The sequence below is a fragment of the Mesoplodon bidens genome (genome assembly GCF_964165515.1).
Source record: "Mesoplodon bidens genome assembly, chromosome: 12".
Lineage (NCBI taxonomy): Eukaryota > Metazoa > Chordata > Mammalia > Artiodactyla > Ziphiidae > Mesoplodon > Mesoplodon bidens.
The window spans coordinates 60,678,257-60,704,764 of record NC_138168.1 but is presented as its reverse complement, the minus strand read 5'-3'; the positions used below and the strand labels follow the sequence as shown (position 1 = coordinate 60,704,764).

General features: G+C 35.6%; 1 protein-coding gene across 1 annotated transcript in view; it reads right to left on the bottom strand.

Annotated features, from left to right (window-relative positions):
• Positions 1–26,508, bottom strand: part of LAMA2 (laminin subunit alpha 2) — a 611,700-nt gene that overhangs the window by 443,519 nt on the left and 141,673 nt on the right. The window contains exons 2-3 of the mRNA XM_081251375.1: positions 18,332–18,502; positions 12,194–12,306 (exon numbers count right to left, since the gene is read on the bottom strand). Coding sequence (XP_081107501.1) covers positions 12,194–12,306; positions 18,332–18,502 — 284 coding nt within the window. The remainder of the gene's footprint in view (positions 1–12,193; positions 12,307–18,331; positions 18,503–26,508) is intronic.

The following is a 26,508-nucleotide window of genomic DNA, read 5'->3' as shown; positions in this document are numbered from 1 at the left end:
CTCCTTCATGGCCAGACTTTCAGGCTTAGAACAGTGCCCATCAAGTAGTAGTTACTCAACAAATATTTTTCAAGTGTATTATTGTTAAATGATTTTCTTTATGTATTATTCAGGGCATATACCATAAGGGGCATGGTGCTTCCTACTGAGGATCACGTCCCTACTTTGATTAGTATTGCTTTAGATGACAATTTCATGCATCTCAGATTTTTCAGGATGATCTCAGTTTTAAATATGCTTTCTTGCTTTCTTCATAACCCATCAAAATATTCCAATATTTAGTATATTTTAATATTGAAACAATAATTGAAACTGTTCCTTAAATTCACCAAAAGAACCTCCCCAAAATTATCAGATAATATTCTCTGATTTTTTAACTATAAACAAAACAAATACACATTTTCTGTCAAATAGAAGAACTATAAAAGATGAATAAAATACTAAAAACAGCTGTTTGAAGGCATCAGAGAGCAAGCAAAGCAGCCAAACTTGATTAAAGAGATACAAATAAAGATGAGCTGGCCATTTTCCTCTCAGGGTATTCTTACAGGAAGTTACATCCTAGAGCTATCATCAGTCTCTCAGGATGAGAAGATGAATACTGAAGTTCATGGCTATGAAGTGAGCTAGGATGTGAAGGGCCATGAGCCACAGAGAAATGAATCCTACGTTCTGCTCAGCTTTTGACTTCAAGAGATTTGCCAAATTAAGTGGTGAAGGAGCCAGAAGATAAACACCATGCAAAAATTAACTCATAAGAAGTGAAAAGCTAAGCAGATCTTTGGTAAGTCTCACAGTGCTGAGAAGACAAAATTTAAAGTTCAGAGTCTGCCAAGAAAGAAAGAAAAGGCTTTCAGTTATGAACCCTGAAGGTCTACCCCTAGAAATAAGGGCAAACCAGAAATAGCCATCAGAATCCCTGATCAAGCCACAAAAATCTAAATAGCTCATTTAATCAAGGCAATCTGGTCCTACTCTAACTCTTGCCAGAATGAAAATAAATCCATTTAAGAGTATTTTTACAAATTTTCAGATATAATGTATATTATTTAATTAAAACAAAACAAAACAAAACAAAAAACTACCAAGCTTTCCATGAATCAGTAAACAAAGAAGGGGGAAAAAGAAAATAGAAACAGACTCACAGGTGTTTGAAATGTTAGTTATCAGGCATATAATTAAAAGAAACTGTGATTAATGTGTTCCAGATGACTAAATAAAGAAGTAGTCTGGAATCTATTTTTAAAAAGTATCAAATGGAAATTCTAGAACTGAAAAATAGAATTATTGAAATTAAGAGTTGAGTAAATGTGTTTAATAGAAGATTAGATCCAACAAAAGAAAGCATTAATATACTGAAAAATAGGTCACCCGAAAATGTATAGACTAAAGAAGCTTTGAGAGAGAGAGAGAAAAGAAGAAAATAAGGAAAAGCATAAAATATGTAACTGGAGTCCCAGAAATAGAAGAGAGAAAGTAGATAGGAACATTTGAGGAAATACTGGCTGGGAATTTTCCAAAACCAGTGAAATACATCAATCCATAGAATACAGAAGCTTTTGAATCCCAACCAGTATTTATACAAATAAAATCACTCCTAGACACAGGGTAGTAAATCTCTGAACACCAAAGACAAAGAAATAAAATCTTCAAAGGCAAAAAAGACACCTTACTTTCAAAGGAGAAGCAATGTCTTTCACTGACCTCACATAAATTATGAAAGCCAGGCAATAATGATATAAAATTGTTAAAGTGTTGGAAAAACTTCCAAATTAGAATTTTATTCCTAATGAAATATATAAATCAAAAAATAAAGGAAGAATAAACACTTCCAGGAAAAAATTGAGAGAATTTGTCACCAGCCAACTGTCATTGAAAAAAAAAAGTAAGAAGGGAAATTACCTTATACAGAAGTAACTAATAAAAGAATAAACAAAAAGCAACAGAAAAAGTAAAACGTGTTTAAAATTAAATGAATATGGCTTGTTTATGATGGTAATAGTTACTTCTTATGAAGCTTAATATATACATAGAATTAAACACACCAGAACTATGGGTGAAAATCTGACTGGGACAGGGGAGAGCGGGGGGTGGGTGGAGAGTATAGAGTTAAAATGTTATAAGGTCTTTTGCCTTGTCTGGGAAGTGATGAAAGTACTAATTTATAGCAAGTTCTGAAATCAAAAATACATGCTATAATATTTATGCTGTAATATTATAATTAATACAAGTAATAAAAGACTGCCCAGAACACACGTTAATGAAAGGAGAAATAGAATAATTAAATGGGGAAAAATCTTTAATAGCCCAAAGAACTAAAGTCGGAGGAAAAAATATAACAAAAAATAAGACAAATAGAAAACAAATGGGAATATGTCACTTTGAACCCAAATATTAATAGTGATATTCAACACAAATAAATAAATATCCAATTTAAAGACAATGATCAGCAGACTGGTTAAATAAACAATTCAACTACATACTGCTGAAAACAGGTACTCCTTAAATATAAAGACCCCAAAATAAACAGAAAAAGCAATATTATGTAAACACTAACAAAAAGGAAGCTCGTGAAGCTACAAAAGTAAATCTTAAAGATAGAATTACTGCTAGCAATGGTAGTATTAAAAAGAAGGGTTAATACAGCTCAAATCCTAAATTTGTATGCCCTAATAAAATAGCTTCAATATATATAAACAAAAACTTACTCACTGATATATTCATAAAACTGCAGCCAATGACTACAGAATCCATATTTTAGGCAGTCCTCTTCAGACTTTGCATAACAGAATCAGTATGATTTAAAAGTTTTAACAGATCTTTTCCCACAGATATTTGACCGATCTTTTCATTATGTATTAGTATTTCTATTTTTAAAAATTCTTGAATTTATTCTCTGGTTTCAAGAATCATTTTCCAGGGTAGTCATCTTGACACTATTTGAAATAGGATCTGCATCTCCAAAACATTTACAATTTCATGATGTTGCTAGAATTTAGTTTATTACCTAGTTATATAAAAAGACATAATATCTTTTGTCTAGAATCTTTAAACAGCATTCTGGCGGCACTTTCCCCCTTTTATACTTCTACTTTTTTCAACTGGGAAATTTTAAAATATCAATTAAAAAATTACAGTCCTAGACTTCTCTGTTACAAATGAAGAGTTAAATTGATTAAAATCTGTTTTTCCTAAATAAAGCTATAAATGTGGTAAAGCCACACAGAGAGTGACAAATATGACTGAAGTTTAGAACATATTTAGTAAAAGGATTAGTGAGAAAATTTACTTCATGCTATTTAACTGGAGACTTAAAGGAGAAACATAAATTTGAAAATTCATAGCATATATTATCATAAGAAATACAGCAAGAATATTTCTTCCTTTGTTTAATTTTCAGCTTTAATATGATTCTTACACTATGAATTGGTGTTCTGATTGTTTATTCATTCAATCATTTATTCATTTAATATAAATCTATAGAGTACTTCTTATATGCTGTGTATTATTCCAAGTGCTTAGAATGCGGCAATTCAAAAAAACCACAAATATCTCCACTCTCATGAAAATTGCATTTTAAAAGGGAGATAAACAACATTCAATACAAATACAGATGGTCTTGGACTTACTATGCTTCACTTCAAATTTTGAATTTGTATCTTTTCCAGGCTAGCAATATGTGGTATGATGCTCTCTTGTGATGCTGGGCAGTGGCCGTGAGCAGCAAGACGCAGTCAGCCACGGGATCAGGAAGGTAAGCAACTGATACACTTTCAACTACTTTGTACCCACACACCCATTCTGTTGTTCATTTTTAGTACAGCATTCAATAAATTACTGGTGAAATATTTAACACTTTATTATAAAGTATGCCTGTGTTAGGTGGTTTTGCCCAATTGTAGGCTAATGTAAGTGTTCTGAGCATGTTTAAGGTAGGCTAGGCTGAGCTATGATGTTTGGTTAGGTGTAATAAATGCATTTTTAACTTACAATATTTTCAATTTGTGATCAGTTTATTGGGATGTGATTCCATCATAAGTCGAGGAAGAGCTGTAGTAAAATATATGTAGTAAGTTAGACAGCCATGTACTTTATGGAGAAAAATAAAGCAGGGAAATGGGTTAGGAACTAGGGAGGGATTTGTAATTTTCAATAGGATTATCAAGGAGGTCCTTGCTATGAACATAACACTTGAATAAAAATCCAAAGGAAATGAAACAGACTGTATGGAAATTAGGGACAATAATTCCAACACAAGGAACAGAAAGTGCAAAGGACTTCAAGACTCAGTGAAGTAGCCAGTGGGGCAAGTGAAGAGGGGAGATTGAGGCCAGGGATGAAAGGGGGTGAGGTAAATCCTTGTGGGTAACTGTGCTTTTTCCACTGAGTGCCATTAGAGGGTTTTAGTGGAAGGAGTGATCTGATCCAATTTGGTACTAAAATCAATGTGAGTGCAGTGCTGAAAGTAGACTGAAGGGGAGAAAATTAAAACTAATGCTCTGCACAATACAGACACTAAAGCTGGTAGTCACCTTTATTAGTGATTAAAAGATCAGTACAAATTCATTTAGTGGGGGAGGTTACACTTTCTAATTAACCACAGATCCTACTTGTGACATTGAATCAATGATCTTAAAAAAAAAAACTAAAGCAGGTAAAGAACTGTGAATTTAATTATATTCTGCTATTCTAAACAAGACGTATCATGTAGGACATTTTGAACGTGTAGATTATAATCTCCACTATAGTTAGTTTTATATTCATCAATTTAGCAGTGACCCAAATAATACCAAGAAAAAATTCATTCTTTCATAAAATCTGCTGAGTTCCTGCTAGATGCTGAGTGACATGGTGGGTAGAAACAGTCTGAGAACTCTTCCTTCAAGAATGCTCAATCTAGAAGGACAACAGGGGAATACATCTAATCACCATGTCATGGGCTAAATCTTTCATAGAGATCTGTCTCCAGGAGACAGATCAAATAGACTGTATTGAACAGAACCATATTCAACCAGAACTATGTAAATCTTGTCTTGCTTTTTAATATATCACTTGTATCTTCCTTATTTAGATGATGGGATATTAAATGTAGGAATGTCATTTATACTTCTTTCTACCTGTTGAATATTTAATAATTAATTGTATCTATCAATTTTTTCATGCTTTATTATTATATAAGGGATTAATTATTACATTAACAGTTCAAGAAAAAATGGTTTTCTGCTATTCACACACATTCCAAAAGTATAGCAATATTTTAGAGAAATATTAATTCATCCTCCTCCAAAACCTAACTCCTATTTTAAACTGTTAACCTATCTCACTAGATATGTCTCTATAAGGTCAATGAATAAAACATTTAGGTCAAGACCATGTGGAACTTGATCTCTGTAGCTGTAAGACAATTTTTCTTGATAAATGCATTTTTAGTTTTGGGGGATAAACCAGGAAGAGAAGGGAATTATGTATGGAGATAAAGGAGATTCCTACACATGAGCATAACTAATTCCATGGTGTACCTGGATTATCCAGGAATGAATATGACTCAATGTACGTTTTTTAAAGGTCTATTAAAAAACTGCCCCTCTGTATTTTAACCCACTTGCCAATCAACTTTCTTCCTAAACAAATCAAAGGGCAAGCCTAAGGAAATGGCCAGATTTTAAAAAGTCATAAAATGAGATCATATATTATAATATATATTGTCATGAAAATCCGTTGGAAAGGGACTAAAATGGAATATTTTGGACATGCTATTAACCTTCAATTTCCTATTATTGTCTTTTAAATTTATGTATATTTTTCTTTACCATTATACTGGGGTTTTGCATACACATCATTGGAACAGCTAAGCTTCTCTTTGAGATTATACTGATAGTAGGTCTTTATGATAACTGTAATTGTCAGATGTAATTTAGTTGTTGCATTGCTATTATCATTATTTCAATTTCTTGCCATGATATTATAATATTTATTTTGCTAATCTAGAACTTGGGGCACAGCATGATTAAATTATTTGCTCAAGATATGCTGTGAGTAAATAGTAGTATTGGGAAAAGTTAATAATCCCTTAGTAATAAAATTCTAAAAACAATCTATAAAATAAGTACCTACTTTCTTCTCAATAAGTGTTATATTTTTCTAGGGCTCATCTTGAATGATAAAATGTAAAAGAAATTTCCCAGTGTAATCTGTAATGATTCAATCAAGGAAATTCAATGGTGACCTTTATTTAAAATAGTAACTTATTAAAAGTATTCCACAGGGCTTCCCTGGTGGCGCAGTGGTTGAGAGTCCGCCTGCTGATGCAGGGGACACGGGTTCGTGCCCCGGTCCGGGAAGATCCCACATGCCGCAGAGCGGCTGGGCCCGTGAGCCGTGGCCATTGAGCCTGCACGTCCAGAGCCTGTGCTCCGCAACGGGAGAGGCCACAACAGTGAGAGGCCCACATACCGCAAAAAAAAAAAAAAAAAAAAAAAAAAAAAAAAAGTATTCCACAGAGGACCCAAGTATATATCAACAATAAAAAACTGGCACTTGTTGAAATTCATGCACCTCAAAATAAAAAGGAGAACTAATAAATGGTCAAACCTCTTGCTGAATCAATGACAAACAAACATTTAGTGATATTTACCTATTCATTATGAAACTACTGCCCTTGCCTCCCAGCTGAATAATAGCTCATATTATGATGAAAAACCTATTAATCCTTCACGCTGTAGGTGAAAAAGACTGAAGTTATGCTGTTTTAGAGATATGGTAAAGTGTAGTAGAAAATGAGAGATCTAGTCCTTGTTTTATGACAAAACAGACTTTGGCTATATTCTCCTGTGTAAGCCAGGATATGATAACCCAGTATTCCTTAAACCCAAACAATGTATGGACGCCTTGAAATTATATACCAAAAATTCTCCCTAAGTTAGGTCTTCCAATCCCAGTTTAGGAAATACTGGCATAGCTTGGGGTCTGGATTCAGACAACTCCAGATGAAATCCCAGCCCTGCCCATAATAGACTTTAGTAAGAAGCCCAAGTCACTTAATTTTTCTAAGTCTTAGTGTTCTTCAACTATTAAAGAGGGGTAATAATACTAGCTGCCTTATCAGCTAATTGTAAGAAGTAAATGATATAATAAGGATGTCCACATTTTCTCTGTTGCCAATGCATTGTAACATGCCTTCCTGCAGCTTTGCCCCTTAATTGAATAGGTTTAAGAAGCTGTTCCACAGTTAGTTCCTCCAAAACCTGAGGTTAAATAAGAGGTCTAAATCCCCTTTCTGTCTGTGGAATTCCCTTATAAAATCTGATTACAAAATATGCTTAGCTTTTTACATTATTAAATCATTGACTAAATTAAAATCTTGAGACAAGTAGAAATAAGGATTTATTTTAATTTATAGGTTGTGTTCTGCTTCTCTTAAACACATGATGAGTTGATTTACAGGAGGTAAGAGAGGGCTGAAGTGAATAAGGGCATGGGTGTGTGCCATTTTGAGATATAAGACCATACGAGGACACATGTCTGTGCCACTTCCATGAGGTGTACCCCAGACTCTGGAGACAGGTAAACTGGTCTTATAAACAGATTCCTGCCACTTGTTATGAAGACTGAACTATAAAAGATGTCTTGAGTATTCACACCTCTGAAGGCCATTCAACTAAAAGGAAAGAGGAGAGAACAGGAAAACAAAGATACCATGGGGAATGGATGAGTGGGGATGCAAAGCAAATGGGAAAATATAAATGGTATAAATGGCTTCAATGAAAAATGGGTTTTCAGATGTACTCTTTGACCTGTGGAATTAATAATGATAGGTATGTTTAGTAAAAATGATTTAGTAAAAACCTGTGATTGTATCATCCAGTTGTAAATTAGAAGGAAAAAATGCTGCTATGTTTAATAACAAACGCAGGCATACCTTACAGACACTGCGGGCTCGATTCCAGACCACTGCAATAAGGCAAATATTGCAATAAAGTGAGTCTCATGAATATTTTTGGTTTCCCAGTGCATATAAAAGTTTTGTTTACACTACACTATAGCCTATTAAGTGTGCAACAACATTGTGTCTAGAAAAACAATGTACATCTTAATTTTTAAAATACTTTATTGCTAAAAATTGCTAAACATCACCTGAGCCTTCAGCCAGTCAAAATCGTTTTGCTGGTGGAGGGTCTTGCCTGGAAGTCGATGGCTGCTGAATGATCAGGGTGGTGGTTGCTGAAGGTTGGGGTGGCTATGTCAACCTCTTAAAATAAGACAACATTGCTGCATTGATTTACTCTTCTTTTCATGAACAATTTCTCTGTAATATGCAATACTGTTCAATAGCATTTTACCCAAATGCTTTCAAACTTGGAGTCAGTCTTTTCAAACCTGCTGCTGCTTTGCCAGCTAAGTTTATGTAATATTCTAAATCCTTTGTTGTCATTTCAACAGTCTTTATAGCACTGTCACCAGGAGTAGATTCCATCTCAGGGAACCACTTTCTTTGCTCATCCATAAGAAGCAACTCCCTATCTGTTAATCATGAGATTGCAGCGAGTCTGTCACATCTTCAGGCTTCATTCTAATTCCAGTACTTTTGCTATTTCCACCTCATCTGTAGTTACTTCCTCTTCTAAAGTCTTGAACCCCTCCAAATCATCCATTAGGGTTGGAATCAGCTTCTTCCAAACTCCCGTTAATGTTGATATTTTGACCTCTTCCCATGAGTCACGAATGTTCCTAATGCCATCTAGAATGGTGAATCCTTTCCAAAAAGTTTTCAATTTACTTTGCCCCAGTCCGTCAGAAGAATCACTATCTATGACACCTGTAGCCTTACAAAATGTGTATCTTAAATAATAATACTTAGAAGATGCAATTACTCCTTGATCCATGGACTGCATAATGGATCTTGTGTTAGCGGGCATGAAAACAACATGAATCTCCTTGTACATCTCCATCAGAGCTCTTGGGTGACCAGGTGCACTGTCAATGAGCAGTAATATTTTGAAAGGAATCTTTTTTTTTTTTTTGAGCAATAGTTCTCAACAGTGGGCTTAAAATATTCAATAAACCATCTTGTAAACAGATGTGCTGTCATCCAGGCTTTGCTGTTCCACAGCACAGGCAGAATAAATTTAGCATAATTCTTAAGGGCCCAGGGATTTGGGGAATGGTAAATGAGCATTGGCCTTAACGTCAAGTCACCAGCTGCATTAGCCCCTAACAAGAGAGTCAGTCTGTCCTTGGAAGATTTGAAGCCAGGCATTGACTGCTCCTCTCTAGCTATGAAAGTACTAGATGGCATCTTCTTCCAATAGAAGCCTGTTTCATCTATACTGAAAATCTGTTGTTTAGCCTCCCCACCTTCATGAATTATCTTAGTTAGACCTTCTGGATAACTTGCTGCAGCTTGCATCTGATCTGCATCAGTATTTGCTGCTTTACCTGGCACTTATATGTTATGAAGACAGCTTCTTTCCTTAAACTTCATGAATTAATCTCTACTGGCTTCAAACTTTTCTTCTGTAGCTTCCTCACCTCTCTCAGCCTTTGTAAAATTGAAGAGAGTTAGGGCCTAGCTCTGGATTAGTCTTTGCCTTAAGGGAAGGTTGTGGCTGGTTTGATCTTCTTTCCAGACCACTAAAACTTTCTCCATGTCAGCAATAATGCTATTCTGGTTTCTTATCATTTGTGTGTTCACTGGAGCATCACTTTTAGTTTCCTTCAAGAACTTTTCGTTTGCATTCACAACTTGGCTAACTGGTGCAAGAAGCCTAGCTTTTCGCCTGTCTCAGCTTTTGACATGCCTTCCTCACTAAGCTTAATTATTTCTAGCTTTTGATTTAAAGTGAGAGATGTGCAACTCTTCCTTTCACTTGAACACTTAGAGGCCATTGTAGGGTTATTCATTGTAGGGTTAATAATTTCAGTGTTGTGTGTCTCAGCGAAAAGGGAGGCCCAAAGAGAGGGAGAGAGATGGGGAAATGACTGGTTGGTGAGCAGTGAGAACACATGCAACAGTTATTAAGTTCACCTTCTTGTATGGGCATGGTTCGTGAACCCCAGAACAATTATAATAGCAACATCAAAGCTCACTGATCACTGATTACCATAACAAATATAATAATAATGAAAAAGTTTGAAATATTGCAAGAATTACCAAAATGTGACACAGAGACACAAAGTGAGCAAATCAGTTGGAAAAATGGTGCCAATAGACTTGCTGGCCACAGAGTTGCCAGAAACCTTCAATCTGTTTAAAAAAAAAATGCAATATCTGCAAAGCGTAATAAAACAAAGCATAGTAAAATGAGGTGTGCCTGTTAACATAGGGTTGGCCAAAAAGTTCGTTCAGGTTTTTCTATAAGATGTTACAGAAAAACCCAAATGAACAGTTTGGCCAACCCAATGCTATTGTGGTTGAGCTCAAAGAGTAGTATAAGTGACTTGTGCAAATTATATTAACAATTGAGTCTCCTGCTCCATGTGTGATTTAAAAGAATAGGCAGAGAGTAAACCAGAGCAATGAACCATCACTATTTATTGATTCTCTATCCCAGGAGATGACCCAAGGTAATAGACAGCAGACTCACTCCTGATTGGAAAGTTGGATTGCAGCTTTCAATGACCACATGATGGGGGACAACTGCTGTGACTGGCAAAGCACCAAGTTGTCTTTATCCAGAGAGGGATAAAGTCCATTTTGAGGCTAGGATTTTCAGGGAATTCATGCATAAGACTTCTCTGAACTAAAGCATAATTGATCAATGTAGTAGTTTGCCTGCCTTCCCCGATTGTGCTCTGAGATTTCCTGAGAAATACTGTTAACTCAAGGCTGACATTCAGCTGCCAGTATGGGTAGAAATAAATACATATCAGTTGGCAATTTAGCTGCAGCACTGAGTCCCTGCTGCTACCCTGTTGCTCAAGTCCTGAGGAGTCCCAAATGGGTGGAAAGAGTATCTGCTGTGAGACCCACCAACCAGCCCTTTGCAATTCCTGAATATGTGCACCCTGGCCTAAATGGGCCCCAAACCTGAAGTGGGTAGTTCGTATCTTATTGATGACAAACAGCATCCATTAGGGAAATGCCTGGTGCCTATCTGGCCTCCTGAGAAGGTGACAAACCCCCACTGGCTAGTGTTTTCCTCCACTGTGATCACATGTGGAAACACAAGCTCTGCAGTTATGGTATCTGTCATTAACTATTTTAGCCATATCCTCTCCACTAACCCCAAGCCCCTTTGCTGCTCTGCCTCTACTGGGTCAGGGAGGAATGCCTAAGTAACTTCCCTATGCTATGCCAGATAGTGAGAGAGGAACAGGTTGAGTTAAAAAAGTCATCTAAGTTCAACATTTCCAGTCTCAGCCTTCAATCAATCAAATAAACTTTTGTATTTGGAATAACAGTAAAATATGGGAACATTTTTCCAGACTCCATCTTATTTGCAAGCCTAAATAATTCTTGATGAATACTTTCCACCTGACCTGAATATTGTAAACAGAAAGAAGAAAAAATTAAGGTAGAAGGCACCTAGACCTATGTACCACAATCTCTAACAACTTCCAACATCAACTTTATACAACTACAAATACATTACTGGCCCAACTTTAAGAATCAACTGTCACATCTTGCTCAACTCCCAGTAATGAGAGGCAATGTACTCAAGAATCCTGTTATCCAAGAACCTTCTCGTACACCCACCATGAGCAGAGTGGCAGCACTCTATTATTTTAAAAGTTTAAATTATTATTTGTTTTAAACTTTTATATTATATAGGCACTATTATATTTTCTTTATGTAAGATTTCATTGATCAACATTTTTATCATTAACTCTCATTGGTCAAAACAGAGTCAGCTCCTAATTCAGTTCTAAACTTCTCATGCAAATTCATTTTATTGGGCTGGCCCAAAAGTGAGTTTGGGTTTTTCCGTAAGGTGTTATGGAAAAAACCAAATGAACTTCTGGGCCAACCCAAATAGTTGTGCTTTAGAAATAAATGCCAAATGTTTTTAAATAGCAATTTACTAAATGAATAAGGCCCTTTGCTCACTGTATCAAGAAAACAATGGAGGGTAATAAGAAAGAGTATCCTTTCACCCAAGAACTGCTAACTACACAAATAGCAAATCCAAGATCCAATTTCAAAGTGGAAAATGATAAAAAATAAAATGAAAAGTAAAAAAAAAAGGCATAATACCTGCTGTAAATCCAGTGTAATTGTCACATAATGGTATTCAATTCCATTCTTAATACTGGGACTCTGCCACCAAGTGTTCTTTCCATCAATAGCATTTGTAATCGGGTGTCTCACTATTGAATCAGCAGCAGCATGTGAAAGAAGAAAAGATCATATGAAGAATTTATAGCTGTTTTTTTAAAGTAAAAAGTAAAACTAAGTTAAAACCATCATCGTGTGAAGGTCAAACATTAAAACAACATAAAGAGAGAGCAATTCATATTTTTAACAGAATTTGGTTACGGTCGACTTTTTCACAGCACTCCGCAAGGCAGTGTGAAATGGTTAAAGACTATAAGAGAAGAAGCTGTGCAGCACTCTGGCCATCAACTAAAATGGGCAACTTTAAAGATAACTACAGAAATTAAGTGTGAAAAAGTGATACTGAAGTCTAATTGATGTGTCAGTCATTCAAAGAAGCAAAAACTCTACTGCTTGAGGCAGCTTTAGTATGACATCAACTTTTTGAACAGAAACATAAAATCCTGAATTGTGGTTGAAAGATTCTTGAAGATTTGCCCTTCTGACACATACATTATTACCAGGACTTTGGCAATTCAATATGTATCTGGTTTTAATAGAAAATGCGGTCAAATCCATCCTATGAGGCTTTTTGCAGTCAGTCCTCAATCTGCCAACTTTCTATTTAAACCACTATTTAAAAATATAATGAAAGATACTACAAATCTCCCATCCAGCGGTGCCTGTCCCCATAATCACTAACTCAGTGGAGGGGTCTGGACAATAAAAACAAGCAAAGAGAGCTCGGCACATGAAACTCCATCCTACTAACTAAACATGGATCTCCCCTTGTCTTTACTCCAGATACATGAGAACAGGACGTATTGTGAAAATTAAAAAGGAGATTGGCAATAAAAATAGGAGGTGTGGACGATCATTGCCACCTCCCCCCACAGTTCCTTCTTACAATCCTCAAAACTCACACATTCCTCATCTCCTCCCACTTAGTTCCATGCATCTCACAACAGCAACCATTTCCTCTGGAGTGCCAAAACTCTTGTTCCTTTTTGGATGCAGTCATTGGTTCTTATCTGCCATCTGTGCTTCTCATTTCCCAAGTAAGGAGGAACAGAACTTGTTCCTCCTCTGATCCGGTCCAGCTCAGGCACGGGTGAGGATGGCAGGAGGGCAGTTTGCTGGGGATGTTCCTATTTCTATTCCTAGGGCTGCAGTTAGAGTTCTTACTTCCTAACATCTCACTTGGAAGTCACCCTATTTGCCCACAGAAATGTAAACAAAGTGGAGGTTAGCTTCCCTGCTACTCTGGTTAATTATGCTTTGGAGTGTCAGTCGTGAGAACTTTTATAACACTAATTCCTTGGGAAGATGTTTCAAATGAATGGCCTAAGAATACCCTCTTATTAGAACATTATCTTTTTCTGCAAATTGAAGGAATATTTCAAATAATAAACAAGCCATATCACTATGAGGAACAATCATGGATTTGCAATCTGTGGACGTAATGTAGTAATCTAGCCAGGTGTTTTAATGATAATGGTGATGAAAGAGCATAAGATTTGAACCATGAAGTGCTGGAGTAGGAGCAGCTGGACAGCCTATCTGGACCCACCATTTAGCACTTAACTGACCACGGGCAAGTCACTTAAACTCTGTGTCATTCTTGAAGTGAGGATAACATAACTCCACTCATAGCACAGGTATCCAGAATCTTAACTCTCAGAAAAAAGTAAAAAAAAAAAAAAAAAAAAAAAAATTAAATGTGTATGAAAGAGATTTGTGGACTTGATACAGGAGTTCTAGCTCTTTATTTCTCAAAGTAATAGTAGCGTTCAGCCTACACTTGCTATCATTTAAAATATCACTTATTTCATAAAATGGAGGACATTTAAAAACAGCAAAAGTTTTAAAACAACATAATATTAAAATGAAGGATAACTCTTTAAAAGGTATTCATTTTATCTTCATAAAAAATTTGGAATTTTGTTTTCATTTTCTCATTTTGTCATGGACCAGTAATGGGATGGGAACTCTCAACTCACAGGGTTACCAGAGGGACATTAAAACCATTAATACTCTAGCCATTATTATGTATATACATAGAATTAATTATACATCTGTTCAAAATATGCAGGATTCTGAATCTTTACTGGGGACAAATTACATTTAATAAAATTTTTGAAGATAAAAACCAAGCAAAAAGAAGTCCTCAATGCAATAGGAGTCTGATAGTAAAGTAAAATCATCTTCAAAAAATTTACAAAAACTAAATATTCATTAAATTTGCCATTTTCAGATTGTGAACATTTTTATTACATATTAATTTATTAACATAGTCTGCTATAATCTGTTTAATTGAAAATATAAAGGCTTATATCTTTGATTTACTATGGTAACATGAGTATATAAGACAGGACAAAAATAATCTGTTTTTATTGGTAAATTACTTAATTCAGCTGAACATCTGGATGGGCTTTGTTTTGTACCAAGTTTTATCACATTAGAAGTCCACTGAGATGAGGCACCTTATCTCATTAATGAAAAGTAAAATTACTGACTAAATTTAATAATTAGCACTAGGTAACTTGTTCTGCTGAAGCTAGGGAAAGTGTTAGGTCTTTATAACATCAACAAATACAAGAAGCATAACTAAATATCAACTAAATGTCCTTGGTGGTATGAGTGGGTGCTGAAATTGGCACATTAGGAATCAGAACCATAAGTGAAATATCACTGGCACTGCTTCTGAAGAAAAATAAATATCACAGCAAACATTCCTTAAACATCCTCCTGAATCTTCTTCACAGATTGTGGGTTTAACATGTGAGAGAAAAACACACACAAAACCACATTTCCAAATCACACTTGTGGCTCATAAGGTAGTTGTGAGAGGAGCTATCTAATTGGAAATTTTGATATCTGTCACCTCAGGTCAAATTGATATGAGAATTAGTCATGAAAAGGAAGACTGGGAGATGAATCAACAATTAACCATAATCCCCATTATGAAATTTTAATCATAATTAATTTGAAAATACTGATTTATTGTTGGCATACTTCCCTTATTTAAAAAGAGACAGAAACTTATAACATCCTCAACAGGGATAGTGACTCAAGTCAATCCAAAGGCTAAGTGCATCTGAAAATTGGTGAGGGAATCATTGATGAAGTAAGCCTTTCAAACTGCTATTTAATTGGAAAGCACAATCTATTAACAGGAGGTTCAAATTTCCTTTTCTTCGTATGGTACTTAAGTACCAACCTTCCACATTAATTCTAGCTGTTCAGTGAATTTGTGGAATTTTATCATCTGTTGCTTCAACTTTTACTAAAATATATCCATGTTGATTATGGCTAGATTTTTTATTCTTGTGGGGTATTATTCTTTCTAAATTTTTGGTTCCAAAACAGGATTCTGAAATGTAATGAAGCTGGTAATTTGAAATTAAATTAATCAAAGTAAATGTAGGCTGTGATAAGTTTTAAAAACTTACCACAACTAAATAAAATGGGAAATACAAAACATACCTCATATGTGCCTTGCTTTACTAAAACAATTTATTCACTTTTTTGTCCCAAAGTGAAAATATGGGGTAGGATTTCCTAAATACAGATGTCGCCCACTGAAAGACCCTGAATACTGAACTCTGAAGAAGGGAGTGACAGCCACTCATAGACTTAAGTTGGTGAATACGTCTCACTGATTTTGCTACCAAGAGTGTCCACTCAATTATTTTCTACCTGAATCACTGTACCTTCCTTCCATCCTGTCTATTTACACATTTCCATCTTTTTCTCCTTTCCTGGAATGCTTTTCCTTCTTATCTCGGGTAATTCAGGTTTTTAGAGCCCTTCTGACTCTGACCACCTTCTTGGAACTTTCTCTTGCTACTTCAGTTCCCACTGATGTTTTCCTTCTTAGAAATTCTACATCATTGATAACATGTACCCTAAGGTATAGCCCTGAGTTTACTGCTTAGAATATCTGTTTGTCTTCTATATCCAATTTTATGCATATGTATATATAGATAACCATACACATACATATACATGTATATATGCACACACACACACAAACAAGCATACATACGATTTTCGTACTTTCTCTAACTCTCTTTCTCTGCCCAGCCCGTCCTAAACACACATAAACACACTCCCAACCACCCCCATCATTCCCTCCCTGCCATTCCATGTCTCCAGGCTTCCTCACATTCTCTGTGAAATCATCAAGGCCACCAATTATTGCAACAATGGCAATTTCTCCCTATCAGTCTTCATCTTCTTCTCTAACGAACCTAAAGCTCATAGTCCATCAATTCATTTATTTTTTAATTCATTTTATTTTCATTTATTTACCTCAATTTTCTTGCTTCTGATGTTTCCCCAGGGCTCCGACCTAGGTCTTTTGCCCTAAACGTTCTGTACAAGAACAGCAAACAGATAGGATGTGTTCCAATATTCCCGACTCCTACACCCATAACAATCTACACCATAGAAAATAACCAGAGCCATTTAACAGGCAAGGAAGGTTTCTGATGCTTGCCATCTTTGGTTTCTTAACCTTTTGTTTAACATTCTGTGATATACAAGACCAGCAATTGTATTCATAAAAGTCCCAGTTTTCCAAACATATTAACGTTTTCAGTATCTCTCAACTGTATAATAGAGAAGGGACTATGCATTCTCTCCTTTAACCAGCTCCAAGAAAGAATGCACAGTGCCTCCCAACTTTCTTTTGAGATTAAAAAATATAAACTGTGAGAGAAAGCTTTCTTCATTTTATGAGCATTACAACTTTGTTTAAAAAGAGAAGAAAAACTAAGTAAATTTTAAAATAGTATAATTCTGAAACTTTATTATAAAGCACCTCACTGACATTTTTCACTTTATTAATCTCCCCAATATTTGATGACTTCCCAATGTAGCAATATATTTATAAATCAACCCCCATCTCTAGAATTATCTCACACCATTCTCCCCTTCTCCATATAAATTCTTTACTCATTAAACCTAATTACTTATAGTTCTCTGAATAGATCATCGTGTTCCATGCCTTCAAGATTTATGTATTTTTTTAATATATATAATACTTTTCCCCTTTTCATCTTACTAACCCTTATTTTCTCAGTACATGGTCACTTTCTCCCAGGAATCTCTAGATATTCCCTTAATACTCAATTTAGTTTTGTTTCCCCTATTCCCCCCTCCAAGTCCTTTAAGTCAAGGACTATGTATGATTCAACACTCTGCTCCAGTAGAATGCATTTCTAGTAGCCGGTGTTCAAATGCTTGCTGAATAAATGCATGAATGAATCTGAGATATCAGTGTGGTTCCTAGAGGCCACCCAAGAGGGCTTTGTATGACACATCTCCTTGAAACACTCTTCTTGTGGTGTTTAAGAACCGTATAGTCTGATTCCAGCCCTGCACCAGACTCATCCCTACTCTCTGCCCTCTGACACTTTCAGTTGCAGCCATTCCTAACTACCTGTTAGTTCCCTGAGCAAGTACTGTCTTCCGTCTTATTTTGAAACCTCTTCCTGGCATTCCTTCTCTTCCCTCTGTCTCCCCTTTACCTGCTCAGCTCATATTTGTCCTTGGGTCTCAGTTTAGATGTCACTTCTGGCAAGCCTTCATCTACACTAGGACTAAATTTGTAAACCTCCCCTTTCTCCCTAAAGCCCCTATGCTCATTCTTTCCTTGGTACCTACCACATTACACAGCAATAATCTGCTTTTTGCCACTTCTTCAACTGAGCCAGGGGGCCACATCTTATTCCTGTTGGATCCCCAGCACAGTACCTGGCATATAGGTGACTACTGAATGACTAAAACCTGAATTAATAACCACATCTTCAGATAATCTTCTGCAAGTGATAAACTTAAGGACTGCCACAAGTCTTCAGCTAGAAAACTCTCCTCAAGCACCACACCCACTACACATAAAGAATTCCAATAACATCTGTTAAGTGACAGAGAGGGTCTGTAAGGTTCACAGTGGGAGTAAAGTTCTAGAAATTTGGGGGACCACAAACCCTTTTACTTTAATGCACTTTGGTCTCAACATCCTCAATTACAGCTCCTACCCAGTGCCACACAAATTCATCCTAAAATACATACAGTGTGGATTGCTGCTGTTTTGATGGCAGATCCGACATTGAGGGTTCCTCACGGGCTGCCCAGGGACGTGCTCTACCAATTTGCAATACATTTCAGGTCCTTTTTCTCCACATGTTGCATTTGTGGTAATGAGAGCACTGGAAGCAAGATTCAGGACAGCAGGGAATAAACCTAAAAAAGATGAACAAATGAAGGTGTGTGAGATGATTTTGCTGCATTTTAAAATGAAATTAAGATAAGATGTTTTCCAGAGCATTAAATTAAATGAAAACAGAATAATCAGTTATAATTAAATATCTGACTTAATTAAGTACACTACATAAGTAGCTTGTGTTATCAAGTGAACATTTTTTTTCTTTCTTGGTCTTAAATATGAACTCTAAAGCTATCTTCTTACTTTTTTTGTGTGTGTGTGATACACGGGCCTCTCACTGTTGTGGCCTCTCCCGTTGCGGAGCACAGGCTCCAGATGCGCAATCTCAGCGGCCATGGCTCACGGGCCCAGCCGCTCCACGGCATGTGGGATTCTCCCGGACCAGGGCACGAACCCGTGTACCCTGCATCGGCAGGCGGACTCTCAACCACTGCGCCACCAGGGAAGCCTTATGTTCTTAATTTTTAATCTCTAATACATATTTAGAAAATCCTGTCTCTAAAACATACTTTTAAAAATGTCTTCTGTTATCTTCATGTTATTGACACAAGTCTTATTGAAACCTCCATTCTACATTTCAGCCATTTTGTGAAATTTGTCAGGTTACAAATTTTAAAATAATTCAACCATCCCCAGAACATTACCTCTCTACCTTTAGACACTGTATTCTCTAGATTGGTACATGATTTATTATTAAATAAATAAGGTTTCTCTTCTGTCATTCATCATTATTTTCCACTTAGCTGTACAATTATTATTTCATAAAATACATGTTGAGCCAACCCAATCCAAAAATGGGCAGAAGACCTAAATAGACATTTCTCCAAAGAAGATATATAGATTGCTAACAAACACATGAAAGAATGCTCAACATCATTAATCATTAGAGAAATGCAAATCAAAACTACAATGAGATACCATCTCACACCGGTCAGAATGGCCATCATCAAAAAATCTACAAACAATAAATGCTGGAGAGGGTGTGGAGAAAAGGGAACCCTCTTGCACTGTTGGTGGGAATGTAAATTGATACAGCCACTATGGAGAACAGTATGGAGGTTCCTTAAAAAACTAAAAATAGAACTACAATATGACCCAGCAATCCCACTACTGGGCATATACCCTGAGAAAACCATAATTCAAAAAGAGTCATGTACCACAATGTTCATTGCAGCTCTATTTACAATAGCCCGGAGATGGAAACAACCTAAGTGTCCATCATCAGATAAATAGATAAAGAAGATGTGGCACATATATACAATGGAATATTACTCAGCCATAAAAGGAAACAACATTGAGTTATTTGTAGTGAGGTGGATGGACCTAGAGTCTGTCATACAGAGTGAAGTAAGTCAGAAAGAGAAAAACAAATACCATATGCTAACACATACATATGGAATCTAAGGGAAAAAAAAGGTCATGAAGTACCTGGGGTAAGATGGGAATAAAGACACAGACCTACTAGAGCATGGACTTGAGGATATGGGGAGGGGGAAGGGTAAGCTGGGACAAAGTGAGAGAGTGGCATGGACACATATACACTACCAAATGTAAAATAGATAGCTAGTGGGAAGCAGCCCCATAGCACAGGGAGATCAGTTGGGTGCTTTGTGACCACCTAGAGGGGTGGGATAGGGAGGGCGGGAGGGAGGGAGATGCAAGAGGGAAGAGATATGGGGATATATGTATATGTATAACCGATTCATCTTGTTATAAAGCAGAAACTAACACACCATTGTAAAGCAATTATACTCCAATAAGGATGATAAAAACAAACAAACAAACAAAAAAACGTGTTGAGCACATGCTATGCCAGATACCATAAAAGGTTTGGGCGTTTGGGAATGAAAATACTATTAAGATGGGCTTATTGTGGGAAGTGATCCTGATCTGAATCTTGGAGGAGAAATAGAAATGTATTTGATATAGAAAATGAAGAAGAAAAAAACAAACATACCAGGCAGAGGGAATATTATATGAGTATGGACTTTATTCTGAAAGCGTATGTGGATGCTGAGTGACTGACAAGAGGACTGAATTAGTAACTGTTCTAACCTGTTAGATTATGTGATCATATATAGATACAGATACGGATGTAGATACAGATATAGTATAGCTATCTACAGATTATACACAGAGTATACACAATGGTTCACATGTATATCAACCCAAACCATTACCTGTTTGTCATTGTTAGTAATTTTAGTGGGATTTTCTTCCAGGTCTTTAAAATTATAATTTATAGTATTAAAAAAATAGGTAATAGGAAGGAAGAAATATGCTGGGAATCCTGTTCTTAAGAGGTCAAAACACCTTGCTGGCCAGCAGGATGAAGTTAGATAGTTAAGTCCCTTCTAGCTTCTTCAAACAAAAGCCACTTTACTTACACAAAAGCCAGATCAGGCAAGAGCCAATATCTCTAAAACTGCCCCAGGACATTGTCAGTTTTACTCTGTGATCTTTTTCTCCCTTGCCTCTGGCTAGTCTTGACCTTGACCCTGTCTTGGGGTTCTGTTTTGTAAGTATGGGTGAGACACCCCATGCCCTGCTTTGGTACAGCCCTGTGAGACCTAATTGGAGTTGGGTAGGCCTGGACTTCCTTAGATCTGAGGAATCATGGGAGGGAGCCGAGATGGGAAGATGGCTGGTGAAAATTATTTTCCTGTATGTCGTATGTTCCAAAATATAGAATTGGATTACATCCCAAATTACCCACAGCATTAAATGAATAAAATGTGAGCAAAATGACATGGTTATAAAACGATTATGGGTATAGAAGTAACACTGATTAAGAAGCTATTTCATATTCATTAATATGATTTAATCACCAGTAACCCCATTATGTAGATTTTATTAGACCCATTTTACAAGTGAAGAAAATGCAGCTCAGAGAAAATAAACAATATGCACAAAGTTATGAATTACCAAGTTCAATAACTATTTGAACTCAGCTCTTTAACTCAGAAGGCTAATTCTCATCAGGGCATGAAGAAAAACCTGGTCCTTGGCAGAGCTTATCAATTTACATACTTAATAAAAGAAATAACTTACCCAGTCACCACCCCTTTGTTGTTTCATAGAGTTTTCCAATCATAAACTGAAGATGTTAATATAATTTACATTTATTTTCTTTCAGTTCTTTCCATTGATTTGTTTCTGTTACATTTATTGATCATGTGCTCAGAAGTAACCTTTTCATAATTTAATTGCCTTGCTTTGTGATCAGGGAACAGGTGCCTTTTGAAATTTTATTAGCAATTTTGTTGTTTATTTTAAAAAATCAGTAAAGTGTATTGGTCAGGGAAGTTCCCCAAGTAGTTTCTAATGACCAATTTGAAGAGTCATTCAATATCTGAGCTTCTACTGAATTTTCAGCAGGTTATATTATAGATTACAGCCCATTTTCATTATAAGTTAAATCTATTAGACTGTACCTATTTATTCCCATTCAAAAGCAGCAGAGCAATATTTATTGCTATATTCAATATGGGTTACTTGGTTAAGATTATATAAACATTGCAAGTGTAAATGAACTACAAATAGATGGTGAACATTTATAGAGTATTGACTTACAACCTCTTAATTAAATTCTTAATTTGAGGTCATGTAATGTTAATGACATAAAAGCCAGTCATCCTTACCCATACAATTATGTCTGACATTTTTTTTTTCTGAATAGTGTCTAGACTAAATAAATTTAGTTGGATTTGTGGCTTAAAGAACAAAGTCTAAACAAAAAACAAATAATATTTATTCTCCCTATACTATATATTTTATTGGAGATTAGAATATGTATACTATATAGAGAATAATATAATAAATTCTTTTCTATAATATATACATTTAGTAAATAGTCTAGAAAAATTTACATCATGGGAAAAATAGAAATTTTACTACAATATGGCAAACATTTAAAAATTCACCAACTTTTCACTGTTTTTATTTGAATGTTTTTAGACTATATTTGCTTACTCACATACTGTGCTCTATTCATGCAATTTTGCATGATTTTGATGATGTGCCTTAAAACCCCACAATTTGCTTTTAAATGGCAGAAGCATCTATAAAACCTGCATATGGAGGTTCTACTTTCAGTAATTGTGGAGTAGCTCCTATTAAATTAAGTCACTCACAGATAACAGCTATGAATTCTAAATAAAAAATATTTTTAAAAATCTCAAATACTTGAAGACATTGAAGAACAACTCAAAACAGTTAAACCAGGAGGATGTGTATTCTTAGAAGGAAGATAATGGATGTGCCTCAGACTGGCCATGCAAGGTGGCTAAAACTCAAGTGGAAACCCACAATTTCACTGTCTTTTTCTTTTTTTTTTTTTTTTTACTTAACTGTCTTGAAGAATCAGAAAACAGAACCAAGAACGATCACAGCTGCTGTAAAGTGAGGAAGAAATACTGGAAAAAAGAAAGCTACAGACAGGGAACCTCAAAATATGTGTATAAACTCTTCTCAAATCTCTCATCAATAACAGATATACAAATGCCCTAGGCAGACTCCAAGTACCCCAGATTGCACTAAACGAACAAAACAGTGATCATAGTTGCTGCATTCCATAAGAAAGACAAGAGTGTTTGAGTCCAGATAAGTTAACCAGTATAACACAAAACTATAAGATCGATAACTATTCTTCAGAAAATATCAGAATCCTAAGTTTTCTACCATGGATTGTTCACAACATCCAGAATGCAATTTTACAAAAAAATATTAGATAGACTTACAAGGAAACAATAAAATGCCACCAGTACTTAGAAGAAAAGCAGTGAACGGAGACAAACACTGATATCAACCAGATGTTGGAATTAGTACACAAATAATTTTAAGCAGCTTTCATAACTATGATTAAAGACACACACACAAAAATGCTTATAATAAAAAATAGAGAATAGAAACTACAAAAAATGTGAAATATACATTCTAGAACTGAAAAATGCAATATCTAGAATAAAAAATAAATATTACATGAGATCAGTAAAAAATTGGAGGACTTCCCTTGGTGGCGCAGTGGTTAAGAATCCACCTGCCAATGCAGGGGACATGGGTTCGACCCCTGGTCCGGGAAGATTCCACTTGCCGTGGAGCAGCTAAGCCCGTGCGCCATGACTACTGAGCCTGCACTCTAGAGCCCATGAGCCACAACTACTGAGCCCTCTTGCTACAGCTACTGAAACTTGTGCACCTAGAGCCCGTGCTCTGCAACAAGAGAAGCCAACTCAATGAGAAGCCCACACACCACAACGAAGAGTAGCCCCCCACTCGCCGTAACTAGAGAAAGCCCGCGCGCAGGAACAAAGATCCAATGCAGCCAAAAAGAAAAAAAAGAAATAGTATATATGTATAAGTATATACCTGTGTGTATAACCATACATACACATGTATGCTTATACACATATATGTATATATATGTATATATGATTCATGTCATTCTTTGGCTTTTACAAATTATCAATACCAGTAACAATAGAATTTTAATCTGACATTTCTCAAATCAAATGTGGAAAAACTGGTTAGATACTACAAAGGGAAACTGTTTCCAATCCTGTTCAGAATCAGAAGAATGGAGAGAAAGAAAACCCTGAATTAGCAAAACAGCTGAACGTCTTTCCAAGACACCTGCTGGCCAGCAAACAGCAGGTGAATTCATTTTCCTGTACAGCTTTCCAGGTCTTCCAGCTTTTATTTTATAAAAATGAAGAACTCTGACATAGCATCATATTTAATACATGTTTGTCTTTTGAATAACTACAAGTGAGTCACAGAGAAATGCATTTTATGTATGAGTAAGTGATCTACTGTGTGGCACAATTCAGACTCGTTCCTTAGGATTTAGGCAATGTTTCTCTAGGTGATGAGCCAGAGGGTTGTTATCCAGTAGGAAAAAGAAGACTATTTTGAATTTGAGTTTTACAAATGAGGAAAATAACTCCCAGAACCTAAATGGCACAGCTGGTTTTCAAACACAATTACTGTAATCCCAAATAAATTAGAATTAATTTTATCATTAAAGATCCACCCTGCCTCACTCCTCTTCCTGCTCTAAATGAAAATCCTTCTCACCTCCTACATCATTCCTGAGTTCTGTGTCATCCAGTTCTCCTTTTCCCTTCTATATGCACACCCACAGGCCAACTTCCATCGTAGTTTTACAAGTCCTATAATTTATTACCAAATTTTCCTTTTTAAGAAAGCACTCCTTCAACCTGCTTATTGTAATTGAAGCTTGGACTTCCTCTGAAAATGACACTTCATAGATATCCCCAGTGGATCCCTAGAAGCACTGGGAAACGAAACATAGCCTCCTTCTGGCTTCTAAATGCTACTTACAAATCAGTTCCTCTCATTGGCGCTCATAACTTCTTAAAAATTCCAAGTCATCCAAACTTTCCAAGTGCTCATCTCTGTTGACTGACTTCATGAAGACCATCTACAAAAATATTGGTAACTGATTCACAGTAATCTTCATCCCCCAAATCTCTGTCATTCTTACTAAATAGGTGAACATAAACCAGCATTAATAAAATTTTATTCCACAGAAACTAGAATATGTTTAAAAAAGGTACTTTAAGGACAAACATGTCTTACTTCTAATCTTAATTCTAAGATTTCTGCTTCCAATTAATTGTTTTATCTCCAGCTTAATGTTATCTACCTATTTATCTATCTATCTATCTATCTATCTATCTATCTATCTATCATCTATCTATACTTTCAGGTAAACGTATCCTATCTGATCTTACATCTAATGCAACAGCATCCATACTAGTCTTCCTTCATGACTCCACTTCTATTCATCTTCCAAACTGCTGGAGAAATTCTCTTCCTAACAATTAAGTCTGATCATATCACTTTCTTGTTTAAAACCTCTGTGAGTTGTCTGTTGCCTATAACATAGCAGCCAAATTTCTTGGTAATCTGAACATTTATAATCAGGCCCCTATCTACCTCTCTAAACTCATCTGTTTCCATCCTCTTTCATGCCTTCCTACACATCCAGAGTACTAACATCTTACTGTTTACAAATATATCAGGTGCTTTGAAAATTCTTTGTCATGACATTATGTTGTCCATAGAACATTTTCCTTTTTTGCTTACATGGTCATCTACTCATCTTTCATGACCCAGCTCAAATATCCACATCTCTGTGAAAGTGTTTCCTCGACTTTGCAACACAGAATTGGTTATTACCTTCTTGGTGCCTACATAGTACTTAGTTTATATTTTATTATAACCCTTATTACACTGAAACTTTAATATCTTTTACAGTGGATCTACAGTCTATAACATTTTTGAGTGTGGGGATAATACTAGCTAGCCTATAATAGCACTCAAATTTAAATTTATTGAATGAGAATAAATTCATGAACTTTGTTATACAGCAGAAACTAACACACCATTGCAAAGCAATTATACTCCAATAAAAATGTTTAAAAAAATTTTTTAAATTATGTTTTATGATGAAAGGTTCCTTCTAGCTTATTTTATTTGTTTGTTTCCATTGTGCTCTTTATCTTGATTATACTTAACTGTGTGACGTTTGGTGAACCACCATTTTAATATGACAGTGATATAACTCATATCTTAAAAGAAAATCTTCCTAATGTAGTTTGGCAAAAAGAATTCCTAAATATATTTTCTTGTTTTCATCAGTTAAAATATTAAACTAAATGAATATTGTCGAGGAGCTGTCTTCACTACCTGTGCCTAGCATACTATAATACTTTTTAATTAACATTCAGAGATATTGATAAACATGTTAAATATCAGTATATGTATTTTAATTCCTCAAATAATGTTTCTTGTTAACATCTACAGTCCAACTCACAAAGACCATCGTTAACATAATTGATAACAGACAGTACTTGGAGACTTGCTATGGGAAAGTCATCCAGTCAATGAATTCTCTCCAATATATTCAATTTTTAAATAACTTTTAAAAGTCATCACATATTTTTTACAATAATACAATACACATTTCTCCCCCCACCTCCTTCTGTCATCCTAGTCT